Source organism: Neolamprologus multifasciatus, chromosome 16 (genome assembly GCF_963576455.1).
Source record: "Neolamprologus multifasciatus chromosome 16, fNeoMul1.2, whole genome shotgun sequence".
In the NCBI taxonomy this organism is placed as follows: Eukaryota; Metazoa; Chordata; class Actinopteri; order Cichliformes; family Cichlidae; genus Neolamprologus; species Neolamprologus multifasciatus.
Window position 1 is genome coordinate 28870728 of NC_140454.1, and position 22186 is coordinate 28892913.

General features: G+C 40.2%; 1 protein-coding gene across 2 annotated transcripts in view; it reads left to right on the forward strand.

Moving 5' to 3' along the window:
• Positions 1 to 22186, forward strand: part of LOC146501013 (signal transducer and activator of transcription 1-like) — a 51771-nt gene that overhangs the window by 17295 nt on the left and 12290 nt on the right. Inside the window, exons 7-21 of one of the 2 annotated variants that reach the window (XM_085135431.1) lie at positions 3370 to 3427; positions 3515 to 3575; positions 3933 to 4000; positions 8068 to 8235; positions 10931 to 11091; positions 11203 to 11325; positions 11425 to 11517; positions 14279 to 14332; positions 14443 to 14472; positions 14550 to 14634; positions 14746 to 14787; positions 17348 to 17431; positions 17548 to 17649; positions 17740 to 17875; positions 19943 to 20002. In XM_085135431.1, the coding sequence (XP_084991557.1) occupies positions 3370 to 3427; positions 3515 to 3575; positions 3933 to 4000; positions 8068 to 8235; positions 10931 to 11091; positions 11203 to 11325; positions 11425 to 11517; positions 14279 to 14332; positions 14443 to 14472; positions 14550 to 14634; positions 14746 to 14787; positions 17348 to 17431; positions 17548 to 17649; positions 17740 to 17875; positions 19943 to 20002 (1325 nt within the window). The remainder of the gene's footprint in view (positions 1 to 3369; positions 3428 to 3514; positions 3576 to 3932; positions 4001 to 8067; positions 8236 to 10930; positions 11092 to 11202; positions 11326 to 11424; positions 11518 to 14278; positions 14333 to 14442; positions 14473 to 14549; positions 14635 to 14745; positions 14788 to 17347; positions 17432 to 17547; positions 17650 to 17739; positions 17876 to 19942; positions 20003 to 22186) is intronic. The other variant, XM_085135432.1, reaches the window with a different exon arrangement.

The window sequence follows — 22186 nt, forward strand, 5'->3', positions numbered from 1 at the left end:
AACTTATCATTAAAATATTTATTTCCTCTAGTACCAAACCCAAAAGTTAACACAGGTGTCCATGTAAAACTGACAGTTGTTTCAAAAGTCATATGGTGCAGCTTCAAGAAATGCGAATTTATGAAATAATGTTATTAAATCGTTTATATTACTATTAGAATTATTATAATACATAATTGTTATTTTTTACAGAGCCCCACTGGGGACATGGGAGAAAAAAAAAATTAAGACGGACTTTTGCGAGATCTTGCAAAACAAACTCGGGATCTCGCAAAAGTTTTAGCCCCATTCTTCGGAGGCCGCCAGCTTGAAGCCGACTGGGAGGTCGAGGCACGATGTGCCGGGAAAGCGGTGTTCCTCCCGGCTGCAGTAGGTCTCGACCTCCCGTTAGCTTCGAGCTAGTGGGTGTCAGATCTCCGAAAACGTCGGAGCACTTTTGCAAATATGTGATGTCTTGTAAACCGAGCAGGTATCTGACGTTTACACAACCACATTCACACCTCAAAATATCTTAAAAGTGTATTTTGTGACCCAGAAAAAGTAATATTACAACTAAGTAGCTGCCGCCATTGTTGGATGCAATATAGCCAAATTTTCCCAAAAAAAGTTTTTTGTAATTTTATTTTAAAATTTCAGTCTGACTTCCTTAAATTAGCTTCAGTGGCTAAGCTACAAAAACACATCCTCTAATGGTCCTAGTGGTCGATTTGTGCCCCATTGAAAACCATTATAAATGCTGTTTTTCATTGCACGATTATTTTAACTAAAGTTAATGCAGTCCTCTAAGTGGTGACACTTTGGAGCCTGGGCCTTAAAATTGTAATTTTTTCATTTGTCCACCAGGTGACGCCATTTTTTCATATTTCAGCATTGAATTGAACAAGCTAAAAATTCAGATTTTGAGCGTGTCATTCTGCTTTAAAAGGTGAAAAAAAAAGAGTGGTGTTGTGTGTCACTATCAATGAACTTTTATATTTTTAAAAATATATAAAGGTGTTTATGCCTACAAAAAAAAAAAGACACAAACACACTTTGTTTTTCAAATGTATTAAAAAGTATTCAAAAGTATTTTCTCTCAGATGACCATACTGCAATACAAGCAAATTAAATATAAAAGCAAGGAAAGCAAATTAGATTTTATTTTTCCCTTCAAACTCATTCTTTAAACACAGCTGCAGTTGAATGACCTATGTCCCGGAAGTAGTCATTGATGGAACGCTAAGAAAGCACATTTGTAATCAGACACGCATTGAGCAGAAAATGGAGCTGATCTCATCTCACACTGTCATGGATCATGTAGCGACACCAAATATCTGCAAATTGTGAGTGAAGAGGAGATCAATAGGAACAGGAGGATTTCGACAAACTGACGGACAATGGCGAGGCTTGGCAAGCAGTGTACAGGTCTGACTCGGTGTCGTGCCAAAGTGCGCACAGTAAACACCTCGCTCCCACTGCCGGGAGTACGAAAAGTGCTGATGTTTTCGTTTGAAAAAGTGAAAAATAAGTATCGTTACATTACCATTGAGTTTGAGGGTTACAACAAATAATGATATTTTTAAATCTTAAGTAGGCACGTTGACGTCATGACGACTTCCTTCCGGTCTACGCGCCTTTTAAGTTGTTTACTTATTTTTTGCTCTGTTTACATCCCCAAATCCTCTAGTTTTATAGTCAACGACAGCAGATCACTTCTAAACGTTGATGATAAGGTTGCACATGTAATCTTGGACACTTTTAAACCCAACCCAGCCTGCCCGCCTGCCCGTCTATTGTTGTTCCCCACGGACAAGTCGCTAATCGAGGCGCAAAGTGCAGAAGCGCTGGCTGAAATGCACTGGCGTTTGGAACTTTTTTGATACATTTCAGTGCGTGTTGTACTTGTATAACTATGCATGTGACAAAAAAATAAATATTCTTGAATCTTATTGTTCACACGTGCTATCATGCTATGTGACCTGCCGTGCCAAATTAGATGGAACAAGTTTCCACGGGGTTGTGATTATGCGCGAAGTAGTATCTTTGTGTCATGAATAACAAAAAGAGTGAAAAATTAGTGTTGTTACATTCAGTGTGAAGGTTACAACAGAAAATTATATATTTGTTTTCACGTGATATCAGACGCGTTGTGCTGGGAACACTGACACCGGGACCCAAACACTATCCCACCACTGGAGCTACTGGCAGCGGGCGCTGGAGCCGCTGACAGCGGCCGGCGGACACACAACTTTCCCGATTATATTGAGTGTGAAGGCTACATCAGAAAATTATATATTTGTTTTCACGTTGTATCGGACGTGTTGTGCTGGGGACACTGACACCGGGACCCAAACACTATCCCACCGCTGCAGCTACTGGCAGCGGGCGCTGGAGCCACTGACGGCGGCTGCCGGAAACCACTTTCCCGATTCCCAGCAACATAAATTTTCATGTTCATCCTTGTAAAATAAATGTTTTTCTGGTTCAAAGTGAACTTGTATTGTTAGACAATTTTTTATTTCATTTTAGAACAAAACAAGGTAATAAGCATTTAGTATAAGCAAAAAATGATAAACCTGATGTGGCACTATATGACATTTAGTGTGCTTCTGCCAAAAATAGTAATGTATCAAAATGAATGTCAGTGGTAATCTTTGGACCATCTAAATGCCTAATTATAATAACAATCAAATATGACTTCAAATGTATTTTATAGAAAATATTTAAGTTTTTTGTTTGTTTTTTTCAGCTAAAAAACCAGTGCACTCATGTGACGAAACTGGGATTTAAAGGGTTAAAACAACGAAAATATAATTAAAACTTTATATGAATATTTCAGGGAGAAGTAGTTTGAAAAGACTGACCCATTTAAAGTGGAAAAAAATATGAATATATAATATTTTAATAGCACTTTTTGGGGCATGGCCGTTTTGTGGCCTTAGGACCTTTAAAGGGTGCATTTCTTTTAAGGACCTAACACTGAAATCCTAACTGTAATTAATTAAATATCGTCTTACTCGAATGACTACTGTCGTATAGATGAGAAACAGACTGTTGGATGAACTATTCCAACAGAGACAAAAGGAGAGTGTTGCAGTGCGCTTTACATTAAGTGAATATTCAATATTTTCAACAGAAAAATATTTTCTGCATTTAGTTACTTCATGCTCACTGATTTGCTGCATTCTGTGCAGACATAAAATAAAGGCATATTCTTACTCTAAAGTAGAGAAAAATATAAGGAAAATTATATCTATTACTTGCAGGTAACTTAATTGTCAACAATTCTCATGAGAAATGAGTCTGAATGGACCAAGATATTATAACATTCAGTTGTACAGAGAAAATTTACATTAAACTCAGAGCTTTTGACTTCTTTTTTTGCCACAGTTGCAGCAATCCAGGCACGGAACAGAATAAGCCAGGTGCACATAAAGTTGAGATTAGAGTAAGTTTACTCAGATTATTTTGCTTAATGTGATGTAAAAAAAAAAAAACACTGTTTCTAAATTCTGGATCTTTAATTCTAATGCAGGTGCTCGTGTCTTGGGCCGTGGAAGTGTATCATCTTAATAACATGGTCTTGCAAGAAGAAGGTATGGCAACACATGTTGTGAAGCCTTGATTTCAGTGACGTGACTGTTAGTCTTTCATTTCAGAGTCAAAAGTGAACTCTAACAAAGTTAAGTGAGGCCATGGAAACTGACTTCTGTCAGTTTAGAAAACCATCTGGCAACTTTGGTTTAGTATGTCTCCTAGGTGAGATGTTTTGTCTTATCCAACTAGAGCAGATTCGAGGTAGACACAGGAAACACCAGAGAAATTATGCCTTTCAGGTGACTTAGAAAAGCCTGTGTTCCCTGAAGGAGAGGTTGAGGAAATGCATTTAGAAAACTATTGTAGGTATTGTTTGTTCTTCAGTGTGACAGATGCGCATTGTTTGTCTTTTCCAGCGAAGGCAGATGCTCAACTGCCCCACTTGTGTGCTCCTCTGGAAGAGAAGTGCCAGAACATAATGATGGTAATATAAATATATAATCTATGTTGCTGGTTTTTTTTGGGGGTTGTTTTTTTTTGGACAGCCTAAACTAATAGTGTGTGAATGGGTGGATGACTGAATGCAGTGTAAAGCACTTTGTGGACCTTACGGATTAAGTAAAGCGCTATACAAATACAAGCCATTTATCATTCATAAATATATTGTATTCTTTAGGGATTAATTTTAATTAATATTGAACAGGTGTGTGAGGGACCAAGCAGCCAAAGCAAAGAGGACACAGGCAAAAAATATCTCCAAAAAGGGTTTTCTTTATTTTAACCCTCAAAAAGTTCAAAATTAACAAAATTCAAAAACATACTTAGCAGACCCATAAAAGAGGTCAACTAAATATAACTCTACAAAAAGTAATTTCCAAAAACTTAAACAAAACAAAGTGAGACACAACTTAACTCACAAACTGACCTAATTACAAAGACATATGAGGGTAGCTTTTATAATGATTTGGCCAAACCATTTGAACACAATAGGGGGGAAAACAAAAACACACTAATATTAACTAAGCACAGAATAACCTAACTAAACCTAAAACACCCCTGCTCCTGGTAAGCCCATGGTTGGTCCTGCTGAGCAGGCATTTTGTTCACAGAGTCCTCAGCCACGCCTTTTGCCCAGACAGGAAACAGCCACCGCCCAAACCCAGGTAACTCAAAGAAAGAGAAACATAATTAATATAACAAAACATTTTAGAAACCACACGATGTTATTATGTGCGCGCCTCATAATATCAGTGTTAGGTTTAACCAAATGATTAATGAATTATATTAATGAAGAAAACTGCAAAGCAAACTAATAAAGTGAAAAATGGACTAATTTACCCCTGTGTGGCTGATGCCATCACAAGGTGATCAGTTATGGCCAACTATCTGATGTACTCATTATTCTTTGTTTCATCCTGGATAGTGGTTCTGACACTCAATAGTCTTTGACCTAAAATTGAATTTTTAAAAAATTAATGGAGAGATTTTGAAGAGATTCTGGCAAACCGTCAGGCGACTCAGGAGGGGAAAGTGGTGTTCTAACTGCACTGCATATAGTGTGGGTGGAGCGCTGCTGACTTTGACTGAGAAAACTGTCGGGCGGTGGATGGAATACTTCGAGGACCTCCTCAATCCCACTGGCACGTCTTCCGTGGAGGAAGCAGAGTCTGGGGATGAAGGGGATGACCAACCAATCTCCGGGGGCGAGGTCACTGAGCCAGTTAAATAACTCCTGGGTGGCAGAGCCCCTGAGGTGGATGAGTCCCTGAAGGCTCTGGATGTTGTAGAGCTGTCTTGGTTGACACACCTCTGCAATGTTGCATGGAGATCAGGGGCAGTACACCTGGATTGGCAGTGCGGGGTTGTGGTTCCTAGGGATGGGTACCAGTATCCGGTTCTGACATAAATGGTAGTAACCAGACCGAAAAGCAGCGCACATTTCGGTGCTTTTTTTTTTTTTTCCTGAGATTTCATACACTTTAGATTCCAGCCAATCATTTTACCTTTGTGAGCATAGTAGGCGGGCCCAGGTACGTACCTTCTTTTAGAGCAGAGCTACAGATTAAAAATGCCCAAAGCGAAGCGGTCAAAGTCTGGCTGTACTTCACAGCAAAAGATGCAAACTCAGCAGCCTGCAACAAGTGCTTTAAGGTGATACTGTGCAAAGGAGGTAACTTCTCGAATCTGATGAAACACCTGGCGACGCATAGCGTTTTTTTTAAAAGCCGAGAAATGCGCCGTATTTTCTAGCTTGCTGCGAGACCTCACACCGAGCACATCTACTGCGGGTGTGGTGCCTGTTATCTGACCCGGAGTTAGCAACATCCCCCAAAAACCCAAAGAGGACAGTCCTGGCCCCTAGCCCTGCCAGTGTAGCAGAAATGATGAGGATGATGATGGCAGCAGCAGCAGCCGTTCTTCTCTGCGTGAGTAGCTTAATGTTGTTCGTGTATAATTTACGTTGAGTAGGTTAACCACATTATTAACTTAATGCATGTAAGGTGAACTAGCAAACACCGTCGTAGTTACATGCGGCTGTCTTCTTGTTTGATGGCAGATACTCCCTTCACCCTGGCCAAAAAGGCTAAAATGACCAAAGAAAAAGTGGAAAACAGCTAAACATGAGAGGTTTTTGGACAAAGTTTGTGTTTTCCATTTGTTTTTTCCATTGATTAAGCACTGCTTCCAGCCAAGAGTGATGCCATGAATTCCCTATAGCTGCAGAAAAGGCTAACATTGTTATCTTTTTACAAAAAAACAGCTGAACATGAGAGGTTTTTGGACCAATTTTGTGTTCTCCATTCTTTAAGCACCGGTTTGAGCACCGTTTAAGCACCGGCACCATTTCAAAAGTACCGGTTTGGTACTGGTATCGGATAAAACCTAAACGATACCCATCCCTAGTGGTTCCCATCTTTAAGAAAGGGTGTGTTCCAACTACAGGGGAATCACACTCCTCAGCCTCCCTGGGAAGGTCTATGCCAGGGTGCTATAGAGGAGAGTCTATAGCACCGTCCGTGCATGGGAGTTTGCCCAACCAGTTGACTTGGAGAAGACCATGTCCCTCGGGGGGTCCTGTTGGGGGTGCTCCGGGAGTATGGTGTGTCTGGCCCATTGCTACAGGCCATTCAGTCCTTATACGACCGTTGCAAGAGCTTGGTCCGCATAGCCGGCAATAAGTCGGACTTGTTCCTGGTGGGTGATGGGCTCCGCCAGGGCTGCCCTTTGTCACCAATTCTGTTCATAATTTTTATGGACAGAATTTCTAGGTGTAGCCAAGTGGCGGAGGGCTTTCACTTCGGTGGTCTCAGGATCTTATCACCGCTTTTTGATGATGTGGTTCTTTTTTTCTTTTCTTTTTTTAATGTTTATTTGGATTTTTAATATAAAGGAAAATACAAACAGACAACACAACAGCAAGGGCAAAAACACACAAATAAGGCAAAAGACTACACTGCAACAACAGAAATACTACATTGATACTGGCAATAAACGGAGGGAAAACACTTGGGTGGTAGACTGAGTTATTTGCGATCGATCAAAGAGAAGTTTTAGTAAATGATCTAAAGAAGGTGGCCACACATCAAAGAATTTAATAAGTTTGTCCTCTAATGTATACCTAACCCCCTCTCCATGTGCAGTAGAGCAGTCATTTCTGTTGGCAACATTTTGAATTTGAGCGCAATGTCAGACTTCTAGAGAGTTAAGATAATTTTCTTAGCAGTTACCATTCCAAACAAAACTGTAGTTTGTGCAGCAGGGCTGAGGTGTAAAAGGGAAGAGGAAGATCCAAACAATGCAGTTATTGGGTCCGCAGACATGACCTTTTGCTTACTGGCATGAAGGGTACAAAGAGTCCTAGCATTTGCTTCCCGATAATAAAACTGAAAACGTGGCAGACCAAATCACCCTCAAGTTTAGACTTACATAAATGAACTTTTGATATCCCATGAGTTTTAAAGCCACAAACAAATGGTAATACTACTGAGTTGATCAATTTGAAAAATTACTTATTCAAAAAGATAGCTAAGTTTAAAAATAGATAGTGAAAATTTTCATATCCAAATTCAACAAGGCAATAGTTTCATCCTTTCCTTCTTTCAATAACAGAGAAATATTAGCTTCATATAGCGTACGAAGAAATGTTTGGGTATGGAAAGAATGCTTAAACATTCTCTATAAAAGCTGGCCCACCTTTTCAGAGTATTTTTAATACAATTCAGTGGCAAACCCATCTGGGCCGGCAGACTTTCCATTGGGAAATGACTTAATAGCTTCCGAAACTTCTTCAATAGTAATATCTGAGTTTAAAGCCTCTCGTGCAGCGTCATTCATTTTCGGGAGATCTAGCTTCCCTAACCAATCAGAAATATTACCCCAGGATTTCAATATATAAAGCTCTTCATAATATTCTCTAAATTGCTAATTAATGGCTTTAGGGCTGATTCAAATTTTGCCTGATTTTGATTTAATTTTGTGTGTATAAACGCATAAAAGAGATAACGTTGGTGTTTCCGTCATGTAGTAACTGCTGGCTTTAACTGTACAAAGGTTGTTCCATCCATCCATCCATCTTCATCCGCTTTATCCGGGGCCGGGTCGCGGGGGCAGCAGCCTAAGCAAAGAGGCCCAGACCTCCCTCTCCCCAGCCACCTCCTCCAGCTCATCCGGGGGAACACCAAGGCGTTCCCAGGCCAGCCGAGAGATATATATACAAAGGTTGTTCGACACTATGAAACACACACAGACTTCATGATGTTCGGCTAATATTTTTATTGTGAATATTAATCATGAGGGTAAACGGCCCTGTACACCACGGAGCGAGGTCAGCATATCCACGATATCTTCAGCTCTCTGAGTTAACATTTTTCCAGCTGGGTCACATAAAGTGTCGGCAGTATCAAACTAATCTAACGGTCATCTACGAATATGTCAGGGGTCTTCTCAATATGATTTTACAGAAAATCATCCTTATTATTGCCAACTATTTCAGAAATGTGAAAATCAGTCTAACGCAACACTGTAACAGAGATGAACCGTCAGTTTGTCACAGAAAGTGGAATGAAAGTGATTTGTTGAACAGGTGTTCATGATCTGCATTTTCATCAGCGTAAGAGACTCAGCAGCAAATTAGAATAACATTTGTACATTTAATAAATCACCAAATTAATACAGGCAAGAAACGATCAAACCTGTTCCGACAGTTTGAGTTTGTATTCTCTCAGCTGCAGACTCGCTGCTGTTTAAATGTTTGAGAGTGAAGATTAGATGGAAAACAAACATCAAACATAGACTCAGTCTACGTACACATTTCATATGAGACCAGCACGTATAGTGGCTGTGTCCTGTTTTAAGATCCATGTATGTAAAATTGTTGTCTGACCTGCGTCGATCCAGTCGCTTAGAGTCCATGGTTACCATGGTTACTGCATAAGCAGCTGTAATTTAAACAGCTGGAACTGCGGAAACCTACCGTTTTTCATTGCAAAAGAAATGTCTGAATGGTTAACTAAAGTTAACTTGGATAAATTATAGTTAAGGAGTATCACAGATAACACCCACGTGAGCTGTGTGACTGTTCACCAGTACACTGAAATAAATTGGCTATTACTGAAATACACATGCTATATCATAAACTTTGATATAAATAGGGAGGTCCTACTAACATGTTTAGTTTTAAAGGACACCTTCCTGCCTTTAGTCTCATTCATGAGCAGTATTAGTTTTCTTCTACACGTAGACTTCTGTCTCTCTGTCTGTCTCTCTCTCTCTCTCTCTCTCTCTCAGTACTTCAAGAACAGTTTCCCGTCTCAAATCTCTGTTTTCTGCATTATTCATTCGCTTATTACCCACCAGTCTACCATTGTTTGTTTATTGGCTGCTGTCTTTTTTTTTTTCCCCACTTAAATGACCTCGGACAAGAAAGCCTAATTTCTGCTGTTCAATACTGAAGAAATTTAAACTTTTTAAAATTATGCCATATTGCAGATCATTTTTAAGGTTATCTGCTATAAAAATCCAGGCCGGGAAAATCTCCTTCATGTTTTTCTGTGTTTTATCCTCAGTTACTTTGAAACAAAGGCATCTGCTGTAATGCTTACACCTTTGATAAAGTCTCACATGTATCGGTACTGATAAATTATCAGAATTGTAATATTTCTGACTGTCTGAGGTAAAGTGGAATAGAATCAAATCAGGACCTTGTGAATCGAAATCAAATGGATTATAGAAATCAGTGATGATACCCAGCCCTAGTGAGTAGCCTAAGCCTGACAGAAGTGGATGTAGCTGTGGGTAATAAGAAAAGATGAAAAGAACTATTGATAACTTCTTTGTTAAGTTACCTGATCTGTCTGAAATTCATAGCCAGTGCTCTGATACGGAGCCATCAATCTTTGAATGTTGAAAAAGCACAGTGTATCCAGAAAACACATTATGTGATATGATAAATGTACTGCCCAAGTGTCCCCTCTCCCCACTGCCTTTCAGCGGCGGGCAGCAGCAAACAGGTCGTCAGAGGAGGCCGAGATGATTAAGTTTAACATCATCTACAATGTTACCAAAGAGTGCCAAAAGCACTTTAAGCCAAGCACTTTTTCAGTATTGTATCTTTCTTGTTAGTTAATCATTTACAAATCGATATTGTCTGTATAGAGAGCAATTTTACCTCCAAAAAAGTGCACACATAAAACTGTGGTGTTAAGCGATGGGGTTAAAAATGTGGGTGCGCCTAAGAAAAAAAGGCACACCAGTGCAACCGTGGCAAAAAGTTAGTCTAGAGCCCTGCTCTTAAGGGTGGCTGGACTCTCCTTTAGAGACAGGGTGATTCCATCACATCGAAAGGAGCCAGTGGAGGTGGTTCGTGCATCTGACAAGGAGGACCCAGGGTAGATCCAGGACACACTGGAGAGATTATATCTCTGACCTGGCCTGGGAACACCTTGGTGTTCACCCAGACAAGCTGGCAGAGGTGGCTGGGGAGAGGGAGGTCTGGGCTTCTCTGGGCTGCTGCCCTTGCGACCCGGCCCCCGCATAAGCGGAAGAAGATGGATGTTGCATATTTCAAAATGGAATGCTAGCATAATATAATGTGCTTCTTGGACCCCAAAAACGGGTCAGTGCTTGTACTGATTGGTTAAACTTCAAGGTAGTAACCAATAAGAAGCTAGACTAACTTTACCCAGACTAGGCCCCAATACTGGTCGAGGTTAGGTGTTAAGGAACCAGGACATACTGATAAGAAGTGGGCTACTGGAACAAGGAATATATGGACAAGGACTGATAATATGAAATTGATCCAAGACTACTATGCCAGCCCACTCAGTGAAAATGGGTTATCTGCAACACATGTAAAGAACCCATTGTGTGTTAATAACATGTTATTAATTATTTATATCCATTTATTGTCTTACAGATTGTCAGTCCTCAGTTAAATATTTTAGCCCAGGCAGACCAGATTGTGAAGCGTCTTACTGCTGTGGAGCTGCCAAAGTGGAAGCGCTTGCAGCAATTGGCCTGCATTGGAATTCAACCTCGCACCAGTTTGACTCGGCACCTGAAGCGCCTGGAGAAACGGTTAAAAATTTATTATTTATTTTTTTTCATTTTGACAAAAAAAAAAAAACTTTGCATAAGAGAACCTTTATTGCTGCAACAGCTTTTTACACCTAATACATCTGTTTTCAGATTTACGACTGTCGCTAAGATACTGCTAGGAATAAATAATCAGCTGCTGAAACAGCAAGACTGGAACCAATTCAACCTCCATGCGAAATTTGTACTGTCCTTGTTTAAGAAACTTGTCACAAAGTGAGACATCGCACCAGAACTCTTATTTACTGTATATATAGAGATGGACATGTAAACATTCTTAATACTGACATGTTCTTTTGTTATCTTACATTGCAGAGCTCTGGTTGTTGAGAAACAGCCTGTCATGCAAAATTATTCACAGCGGCCTCTAATACTGAAGGTTGGGGTACAGTTCAGTATGACACTGAGGTAGGTCTGCACTGAACAAACTTAATAAAAAACTAGCACAGAATGTACATCCGTGTAAACCCAAGTGGGCTGTCGCTGTTATTTATAAGAAACGTCTTGCCTAGAAATTATAGGCTGTTTCCATTTTATTCAGATTTGTTAGTCTATTCTTGATGTAGCCTCCCACAGAGACAAAAAGTCAAATTCAGCAAAAGACTGCAAAATGATCTGCCAGTAACTGACTGAAGAAGAGAGAGAGAATTAAAAAAAAAAAAGCATGCAGCTTGTGAGAGACTTAGGAGTTCCTTTTCATTTAGCTCTTAGATTTGAACCACATTGAAAGAATTGCCCTGTCTTGCTTTGACGATTATATATTTGATGATCAATATGTATAGCAAATCTTCACGAATAAGAATTTGATAAATAGGACAAGTGGCTTTTTTCAGATTCTACTTATAGTATGCATGAAATCAAGGACCATTCTTGGTTACTAAGAACTAACTACAGTGGGGCAAAAAAGTATTTAGTCAGCCACCGATTGTGCAAGTTCCCCCACTTAAAATGATGACAGAGGTCAGTAATTTGCACCAGAGGTACACTTCAACTGTGAGAGACAGAATGTGAAAAAAAAATCCATGAATTCACATGGTAGGATTTGTAAAGAATTTATTCGTAAATCAGGGTGGAAAATAAGTATTTGGTCAATAACAAAAATACAACTCAGTACTTTGTAACATAACCTTTGTTGGCAATAACAGAGGTCAAACGTTTACTATAGGTCTTTACCAGGTTTGCACACACAGTAGCTGGTATTTTGGCCCATTCCTCCATGCAGATCTTCTCAAGAGCAGTGATGTTTTGGGGCTGTCGCCGAGCAACACGGACTTTCAACTCCCGCCACAGATTTTCTATGGGGTTGAGGTCTGGAGACTGGCTAGGCCACTCCAGGACTTTAAATGCTTCTTACAGAGCCACTCCTTTGTTGCCCGGGCGGTGTGTTTTGGATCATTGTCATGTTGGAAGACCCAGCCTCGTTTCATCTTCAAAGTTCTCACTGATGGAAGGAGGTTTTGGCTCAAAATCTCACGATACTTGGCCCCATTCATTCTGTCCTTAACACGGATCAGTCGTCCTGTCCCCTTGGCAGAAAAACAGCCCCATAGCATGATGTTTCCACCCCCATGCTTCACAGTAGGTATGGTGTTCTTGGGATGCAACTCAGTATTCTTCTTCCTCCAAACACGACGAGTTGAGTTTATACCAAAAAGTTCTACTTTGGTTTCATCTGACCACATGACATTCTCCCAATCCTCTGCTGTATCATCCATGTGCTCTCTGGCAAACTTCAGACGGGCCTGGACATGCACTGGCTTCAGCAGCGGAACACGTCTGGCACTGCGGGATTTGATTCCCTGCCGTTGTAGTGTGTTACTGATGGTGACCTTTGTTACTTTGGTCCCAGCTCTCTGCAGGTCATTCACCAGGTCCCCTCGTGTGGTTCTGGGATCTTTGCTCACCGTTCTCATGATCATTTTGACCCCACGGGATGAGATCTTGCGTGGAGCCCCAGATCGAGGGAGATTATCAGTGGTCTTGTATGTCTTCCATTTTCTGATGATTGCTCCCACAGTTGATTTTTTTCACACCAAGCTGCTTGCCTATTGTAGATTCACTCTTCCCAGTCTGGTGCAGGTCTACAATTCTTTTCCTGGTGTCCTTCGAAAGCTCTTTGGTCTTGGCCATGGCGGAGTTTGGAGTCTGACTGGTTGAGGCTGTGGACAGGTGTCTTTTATACAGATGATGAGGTCAAACAGGTGCCATTCATACAGGTAACGAGTGGGGGACAGAAAAGCTTCTTACAGAAGACGTTACAGGTCTGTGAGAGCCTGGGATTTTCCTTGTTTGAGGTGACCAAATACTTATTTTCCACCCTGATTTACAAATAAATTCTTTACAAATCCTACCATGTGAATTCATGGATTTTTTTTTCACATTCTGTCTCTCACAGTTGAAGTGTACCTCTGGTGCAAATTACTGACCTCTGTCATCATTTTAAGTGGGGGAACTTGCACAATCGGTGGCTGACTAAATACTTTTTTGCCCCACTGTACAGCCATAGCCAAATACCTTCAGAAGGTAAGTTTCTGAGAAGCAGTTGAACAGTCAGAAAAGATCCAAGCCATCAATACATATGCCCTCCCAGCCTTAGCAGTTAAGGACGATTTAAGTTGTTTTGTTTTAACATTCAAAATTAAACATCATAGATAATAAAACAACACTGAAGACCAATAACATATGGTAACAAGAGGTCAGATTTAATGTCATCAAAACAGGACTTTTAGCTTCTTAGCTGCTAGTAGGAGGCTAAAGCTGGAAAATGAAAGGAGGCAATCTTAGCCTGGTGTCGGTATACATGCAGGGAGTTGCAGGCTCTGTTTTGTGCCTGCAGAGACAGAGATTTGACAGCACAATATGGAGAACAATGGGGAGGCAGAAACTGAAAGCCTAGGAAACATATACAACACAACTAATCAAAAAGAAAACTAAATAAGTATGTCTTCTTAATTTTAGTTTTCAAAAATAAATACAAAACCCAGGCAGAAAACTCAGGGTCCATGACACAATGGTTCAAACATGTTGGTGGGCTTGGACTAGGGTCATATTGTGGTTAACACCTTAAGCCCCTATGCTGGCATGTACAGGCTGTAATATTTTAACAGCCCTTTTTTTTTTTTTATCTTTGTTTACAACATTTTTCATAGTTTGTCTTTACTTTTTTTAGGTTCCTGGTAAACATACCTAAGATCCGGCTCAACGTCAAACCTGTCTTTGACAAGTATGTAAAAGAGAACCTGGTCTGAACCAGCTATGTACATATTATTATGAATAGAATGTTTACTTAAAACCTTCTTTAATCATTCTGTATCTCTTTTTCTCTAAAATAAGGGATGTTAAAGAAGTCAAAACAGTGAAAGGGTAGGTAAAGAGAAACCTGAAATATAAAATTAGAAAAATGTATATTGCCATAAATGGGTAATGACTGTTTGTTGTAGGTTCCGTCTCTTTGATTTCAACAAGGATGTAGTGAAATTGTTTGAGGCAACAGACAGAGGCTTGATGGTGGAATTTGGGCAAATGGTATGAAAATCCGCAAAACTAACAGAGCATTGTGTTCACCTGTTTATAGTGTATGTTCTCTTATATGTTACAGTATCTCGCAAAAAAAAATATTTTTTTTGTTTTATTTAGTCTCTCAAGGAAACAAAATCAAGAATTAAAGGATCTTCTGAGGTAAGAGTGGATAATGGCTATCACTGTGGTTCATTGGAGTACTAAAGCCACAGAAATGGCTTTAAAACCTTTTCCAGACTGACTCACTTTACTTCTTAGCCATTTCTTTAGATTGTTGCAGGCACTTTTTTTAGGCCTGGGCCAGGCCACTAGAGAAGTTAAAAACTGTAATTGATTAATAGGGATTATGCTTTTTTTTAAATGAATTTCAGTTTTTCAGTTAAACAAAAGCAACCAGCAGTGGTATTTTTTAGGCCTGGGCATCAGGAGCTTGAGCCCTGGATTTTTTTTTTTTTTTTTAATAGCTATGGATCTCATAAAAGAAATGTTTATTGAGTAACATATGAAACACTCCTGTCTTCATCTAATCAGCCAATTCTGATTAATTTCTGCGACAGATTCCTAAATCTCTAAAGCATAATTTATGATCCCCCAAATCTTTGTCTGCGTACACATTTTCATTTGGACAGGACGGAGAGAGGTTTTCACCCACCACAGACATGCTCCTGTGCAATCCTCCAAAATCCCAACTGTGCATCTCTGGAAGTAGATCATATAAGTGTCTGCCGAATATTAATTGGTGGACAATTGGGATGGACTAGGGAAGGGACAGACAGTGTAGTCCACCAGGAATGTGAGAACTGCGAACAAAAACCCCCATCAAACGTAAAAATTACAACATAGTGCAGTGTTTTTAACACTTGGTTTCTCTTCAGCTCTTTGGATGTTGTAACTTTGCTCTATTCTGCAGCTGGCTGACTGATCAACAATACATGCTTCAGCAGCTGTGTTGCAATAAAAAAAACAATAGTGTAGCATTTTAAAGAAAAGCTTTTATACAAAGAAAAATGAGAAAGAACCGGGGAGACCAGAGGAGGTGCATGAGTTGTTTGCTGTTGCTCCTGCAGCAGAGACAAGGCATGGGATAGTCAGGTTGGTGAATCTGTGGCTCTCGGTACTTCTGAATTGCTTGTTAGAAGTTAGGGCTGGCATCTCAGCGGAAGATTCACATTTAACTATTTCACATTTCCAGTTTGTGATTTTGACCAAATAGGAAAAACAAATTCATTGCTAATACCACATTTATCAGACCAGGGCATCCGTATCCAGTAATAGTCCCTAGGTTAGAACTTCTATACAAACCAAGCCTACCTGGGATATTAGAGCGAGATAACTGAAGCCATAATAGACTCGGACGGATTAACGAGGAACCAGGACACACTGGTGAGAATTAGGCTACTGGAACAAGGAGGCATAAGTGGGCAAGAGATGAGAACAGGGCTCTGTTGGAATGCTATTACGCAGATGACGAAGTTGCATGTAGAGGATGTGGAACATATGGAATCTTCGATACCCAGGGTCTGGACTGACAGCGAAACCACTAGTAGCTCAGTGTTCCAACATTCGGAAAAAGGAACCGCTATTACAATTAAAGATCAATGCCAGGGGGAGTCAGGACGTCAGGTCGACGGGACCTCCCACAAGGGATTGGGTATCAAGCCCCAAGTGTTGGAGATGCTGTTGCCGATCCAGACTGAGGCCTCTCCGTCAGAAAGTCCAGGTTGCAGAGGAAGGTGTTCAGGCCCAGAAGGCTCAGTTTTTCAGTCAGGTGCTGAGGAAAGATTGTGTTGAATGCTGAACTGAAGTCTATGAACAGTATTCGTACATATGTGTCTCGCAAGGGCGAGATGTAGCCTCATTAGCTAACAAAACTTAAATGTGTTCTCTTAGCAAGCATTATCCAGAGAAGTTTTTGACAAGAAAGTTAACATAAACATTACTGTACAAACATGAACAGAAACAAAGTATCAAGTTGACACACTAACTTAATTCCCTAAAACTAACCCATTCAGAGTTGATGTCGAAGCTCAGTGTGCTGGCATTTTAATGCACTGCAGTAGTGCTGTTGTGGAAGGAAAGCTCTGTTTTATAGCCTCGTTTGAAAAGCGTGAAAGCCTTTCACATAAAACAAAGTCTTTCTTTCCTTTTTCACCATCATGTTTTGTTGTTCCCACTGAGTTCCCACTTCTTATTCATTAGTATTGAATGAATACTGCCCCATACCTTTCTGTAGTGTACTGCAGTTACAACACATTTTAGGTTTTAGAATATGACATGTCGACTAATTTTTATAGTTGATGTCTTTAATTATGTCAATGAATTGTTGTCACCTTATTAAACCGTAGTTTGCATCCACTTGGAAATTTAGCTTTAATGGCATGAATGGTGCATTAATAAAATGCTTTTCAATAATTTAATAAACACATTTGAATAAATTGTTATCTTATATTTGTTGAATAATTGGTTGAGTCATTGTATAAAATAAGTTAATAAATACCAAATAATTACTTCAAAAATTAGAGATTTGGATAGTTTGATGGCCACATGCTGATTGCGTGACTGACTCACTGGGTTATCTTTGTGTAATACTAAAATTAATCTAAAAAAATCTAGGTGTGATAGATATGCAAAAATATAGGTAAATAAACAGGAGTTTTTTGTTATTCAACGCACCTTACTTTAAAGTCCTTGGATTGCTTTCTCTTTTTTTCTCCATTAGAACCTTCTGACAGTTACTGAAGAGCTGCATATAATTAAGTTCATGGCACAGTTTGAGTACGCAGGACAAACGTACAACTTTGAGGTAATTCACCATAATTCAAAATAAGGAATTATCTGCTGGGGATCTTTAAAAAATGGTTGCTGGTATGGAGGGTTTGTACTTTTATTGACTGGTTTCCTCCTCTGCTGTCGGTCCAGGCCAGCTCCCTGCCCGTGGTCGTCATCTCCAGCACAAGTCAAGTCACCAATGCCTGGGCCTCCATCATGTGGTGTAACAGGCTGTCCACCCGTAAACCTTGGGTAAAATTTTGTCAAAGCCAACAAACACTAGTAGCATCTGTTAAGACAAGTCAGGAAACTTCATTGTGGTTCTTTGACTTTTCCTTTTAGGACCTGTCGCTGTTTCTGAATCCTCCTCCTCTCACCTGGAAGCAGCTGTCAAAGGTGCTGAGCTGGCAGTTTTACACCGTTGGCCAAAGACGGCTCGACAAAATGCAGCTCTCCATGTTAAGAGACAAAATTGTGGGTAAGTAACTAAAATGTAAGCCATTTCCTCAAAGTAGCTTTCATATAGGAGTTTTGTACACATAATAATATAAAGTGGGGTTGTTGGTGCCAGATGGTCTGAGTATCTCAGAAACAGCTGATCTGCTGGGATTTTCCAAACAAAGATCTCTTGGGTTTACAGAAAATGGTCTGAAAAAGAGAAAATATCCAGTGAGTGGCAGTTCACTGGAGGAATTTGCCTTGTTGATCTCAGAGGTCAGAGGAGAATGACCAGACAGCTTTGTGTAACTCAAACAACCACAAAAAACAACAGCTGCAAAGCAGATATTCCTACAATGCGATCAGTGCTATTCAATAAAATATTATCTTCTTTCCAAAACACAACCAAACAGTTTACAACATCACAGGTTACTACATACTACATGTTTCTTACCGAAGATGATTGGAAGTCCTAACATCCATCAGCATATGTATTAGAGATGGCACGATACCACTTTTTAATGTCCGATACCGATTCCGATATCATAAATTTGGATATCTGCCGATACCGATATGAATCCGTTATAGCGTATTTTGTAATCAATAAAACTGTTTTTTATAAATATCTTGCTGCATTTTGTATAAGTTCATACTCAAGTTTTAAAAAAACAAGAGACTGAAGCTATTCTGTTATACCTGCAAAAAATACACTCCACCCAAAACATTTTATAGTTCAGCAACACTGATCAATCTAATAAATTTAAACCTACACCATCCTCCCTATTCTGGTATTTTAAAGAGTACTTACCTACCTAACTAATAGGGTTGCAAACTCGCAGCAAAAATATTAGGGAACCACCCCCCGCCCTTAATCGATGTAATCAACTTTAATTTAATGCAAGTGTAAAACAAATGCACAGAAATCAATTATTTTTCTACTATAATTAAATAGATTCAACATCTTTATTCAACAGAATTGCAGACTGCACAGATGGTACCTTCCCAAAGGAAAAAGTACTATAGCTTACTAGGGTGTATATTAGACTTATTAGTTACTATATACAATAATGGATTTCTATACATTTAATCAGATGACCACTTTTGTTGTAAGATTCAGATAATTATTTATTCAAAGTTTTAAATTACATAACAAACAAAAATATTTCTTTGTGCCCCCCTTTCCCTGTTAATGCCCAACCTGGCCCTGACAGCTGACAGCTGGTAACAGTTACCAGCTGACAGCTACATAGAAAAGGATCCTGGTGTTATTTGTCTCTCAGAAACAGTTCATAACTTCCCTTCAACTCATTCATGTCACCTAAAAGGTAAACCTGTTTCTCCATCACCTGTTCAGCTCTGATGATTCAGTAAGGTTTCTCCTGGTTTCATCTTCATGTTTCCCTCTCACCACATATCCAAACCGACATCATGACCATCAGCTGATACTAGAAAGTAATATTAAATACATTCTAACAACAGCTTATCACGCATAAAGGTGCTGCTGTTGTTTATCCGCTGGTCTCCTCTTTCTAGCGCAAAGTGGGCGATAAACAAACAATAAAGACAGGACTTGAGGCAGAAAAGCTGATCAGCTGATCATTGATCAGTTTCATGTTTGAAGTAATAATAGGAAAGGAAGGGGGAGTGAATGAGAGAAGTAGATGCAACTGCACAGCAAAGACAGAATAACTCCAGCTGAAGTACGGGACAAATCGCTTCCTTTTCACCTCAATATGGAACTTCGAGGGCCAGTCCATCTGTGGCTCAATATATCAGTTGTTAAGCTTAACGTGGAAATACTATGCAAACATTCAGGGATGAACTTACACACTTCCTTTACTTCTCTGGGATAGTTTTCGCCGAGATGAAATGCCCCGGTTAGAAAGCATGTAGTGAGGCTCCAAATGCTGCACACATCAACTAATGTTTGTGGTAAAGAGTTTGGATGTGCTTGGAAAGAGAGACTACTGTATAGCATAAAATAGCTGATCACATAAGCTGATTGTTACACAAGAGGAGGAAAAGTCTGTTTCTGTTGGCTCGGGTGAACCTGACTCAGGCTCTCCTCGACAATTCTGTGTGTCTGTGTGTGTGTGTGTGTGTGTAGGAGCACGAGAAAATGGAGAAGTACCAGAAGCCGGAGGAACAGCTGGAGCAGATGTGGAAGGTAAAGTCCAAAATGGTCACAGTGGTAATAGGAGCATTAGGACCTGTAACTTGGAAACTGGAAGAGTGGCTTTAGCAGATTCCAGGCACAACATCTGAGGTCTCAGTCCAGAAGACTGCAATCCTAATAACAGCTAAGATACTGTGCATAACCCCTAAACTCCCAGTCCTCTGGGAGTGTATATATACTACATAAAATCCACTGGGTTGTGGGTAGGATTTGCATGAGCCATCCTGATTAGAACTTCTAAGATGTATAACCACATACTGTCCCGATCAAAATTTTAAGACCACTTGAAAATTTTTTGGGGGGGGGGGGGGGGGGGGGGGAATCATACTTTGCATGGCTGGATCTTCCAAGGTGCCAAGTTTTATCCCACTGATGAGAAATTTGGATGTTACACAGCTCTTATAGCAAGGGAAATATAAAATATAAAAGGAAGACACAAAGTGGTCCTATATACATGAGCAACTGAAGTTCGTATATACAGGTAACAATGTACAGAAATATGTATAAAAAAAATTGCATGGAGATATTTTCTTTCTTCCATTTGTGCAACATCTCTAAAATTAGAAATATCCTGTCTCAGAGTGACGCTGAAAAACTAGTTCATGCATTTATTACTTCCAGGCTGGACTACTGCAATTTGTTATTGTCAGGATGTCCAAAAAACCCGCTTAAAAGCCTTCAATTAATCCAAAATGCTGCAGCAAGAGTCCTGACAGGGACTAGAAAGAGAGAGCAGATCTCTCCTGTTTTGGCTTCCCTTCATTGGCTTCCTGTTAAATCCAGAATTGAATTCAAAATCCTGCTCCTCACATACAAGGTCTTAAATAATCAGGCCCCATCTTATCTTAATGACCTTGTAGTACCATATCACCCTATTAGAGAACATCGCTCTCGCTCTGCAGGCCTACTTGTTGTTCCTAGAGTATTTAAAAGTAGAATGGGAGGGAGAGCCTTCAGTTTTCAGGCTCCTCTTCTGTGGAACCAGCTTCCAGTTTGGATTCAGGAGACAGACACTATCTCTACTTTCAAGATTAGGCTTAAAACTTTCCTTTTTGGTAAAGCATATAGTTAGGGCTGGACCAGGTGACCCTGAATCCTCCCTTAGATATGCTGCAATAGACGTAGGCTGCCGGGGGATTCCCATGATTCACTGAGTTTTTCCTTTCCAGTCACCTTTTTCACTCACTATGTATTAATAGACCTCTCTGTATTGAATCATATCTGTTATTAATCTCTGTCTCTCTTCCACAGCATGTCTTTTATCCTGTCTTCCTTCTCCCACCCCAACCGGTCGCAGCAGATGGCCCCGCCCCTCCCTGAGCCTGGTTCTGCCGGAGGTTTCTTCCTGTTAAAAGGGAGTTTTTCCTTCCCACAGTCGCCAAAGTGCTTGCTCATGGGGGGTCATATGATTGTTGGACTTTTCTCTGTATCTACTGTAAAGCGCCTTGAGGCAACTTTTGTTGTGATTTGGCGCTATATAAATTGAATTGAATTGAATAGATATGTATAAAATGTACAGAGCTATGCATAAAATGTGCCAGGCTCTGTATAAAATGTACAGCGAGTAAACAAACAAGCTCATGAGTAAGATAACCAAAAGAATGTTAAACTGTGTTATAGACTCTGACAGCTGCTGGAAAGAATGACCTGCGGCAGCGCTCCTTCCTACACTGTGGGTGTAAAAATGAAAAACCTAGTCGTTACCACACAGATTAGGGTCCTCAGTCATGAGGAATGCTCTCTGCAACATCTGGACATAGTCATTGGCCGTTTGATGCCCCAGCACCTCCTGAAGCTTCATTGTTCCACTGAAGGAAAAAGCACCCCAGATCATTATGGTGCCCCCTCCACTGTGGCACATAGAAAACATCTCAGGTGGGATCTGCTTGCCATGCTAGTAATGTTGGAGGCCATCAGGACCATGAAGGTTACATTTTTTTTCTCATCAGAGAATAAAACTTTCTTCCACCCCTCATTGTTCCATATTGGTGCTCTCTTACAAAGTCCAAATGGTCAGTTCTGTGGCGTTCAAGGAGACGAGGCCTTTGAAGACTTTTTTGGTTTTTGAAGATGGTTATGGGGCTGCAGTCAGCACCAGTAACTGCCTTAATTTGGGTCAAGGATGGTTCAGTGTCTTGACAGACAGCCAATTGGATCTTCCGGCTCGGTGCTGGT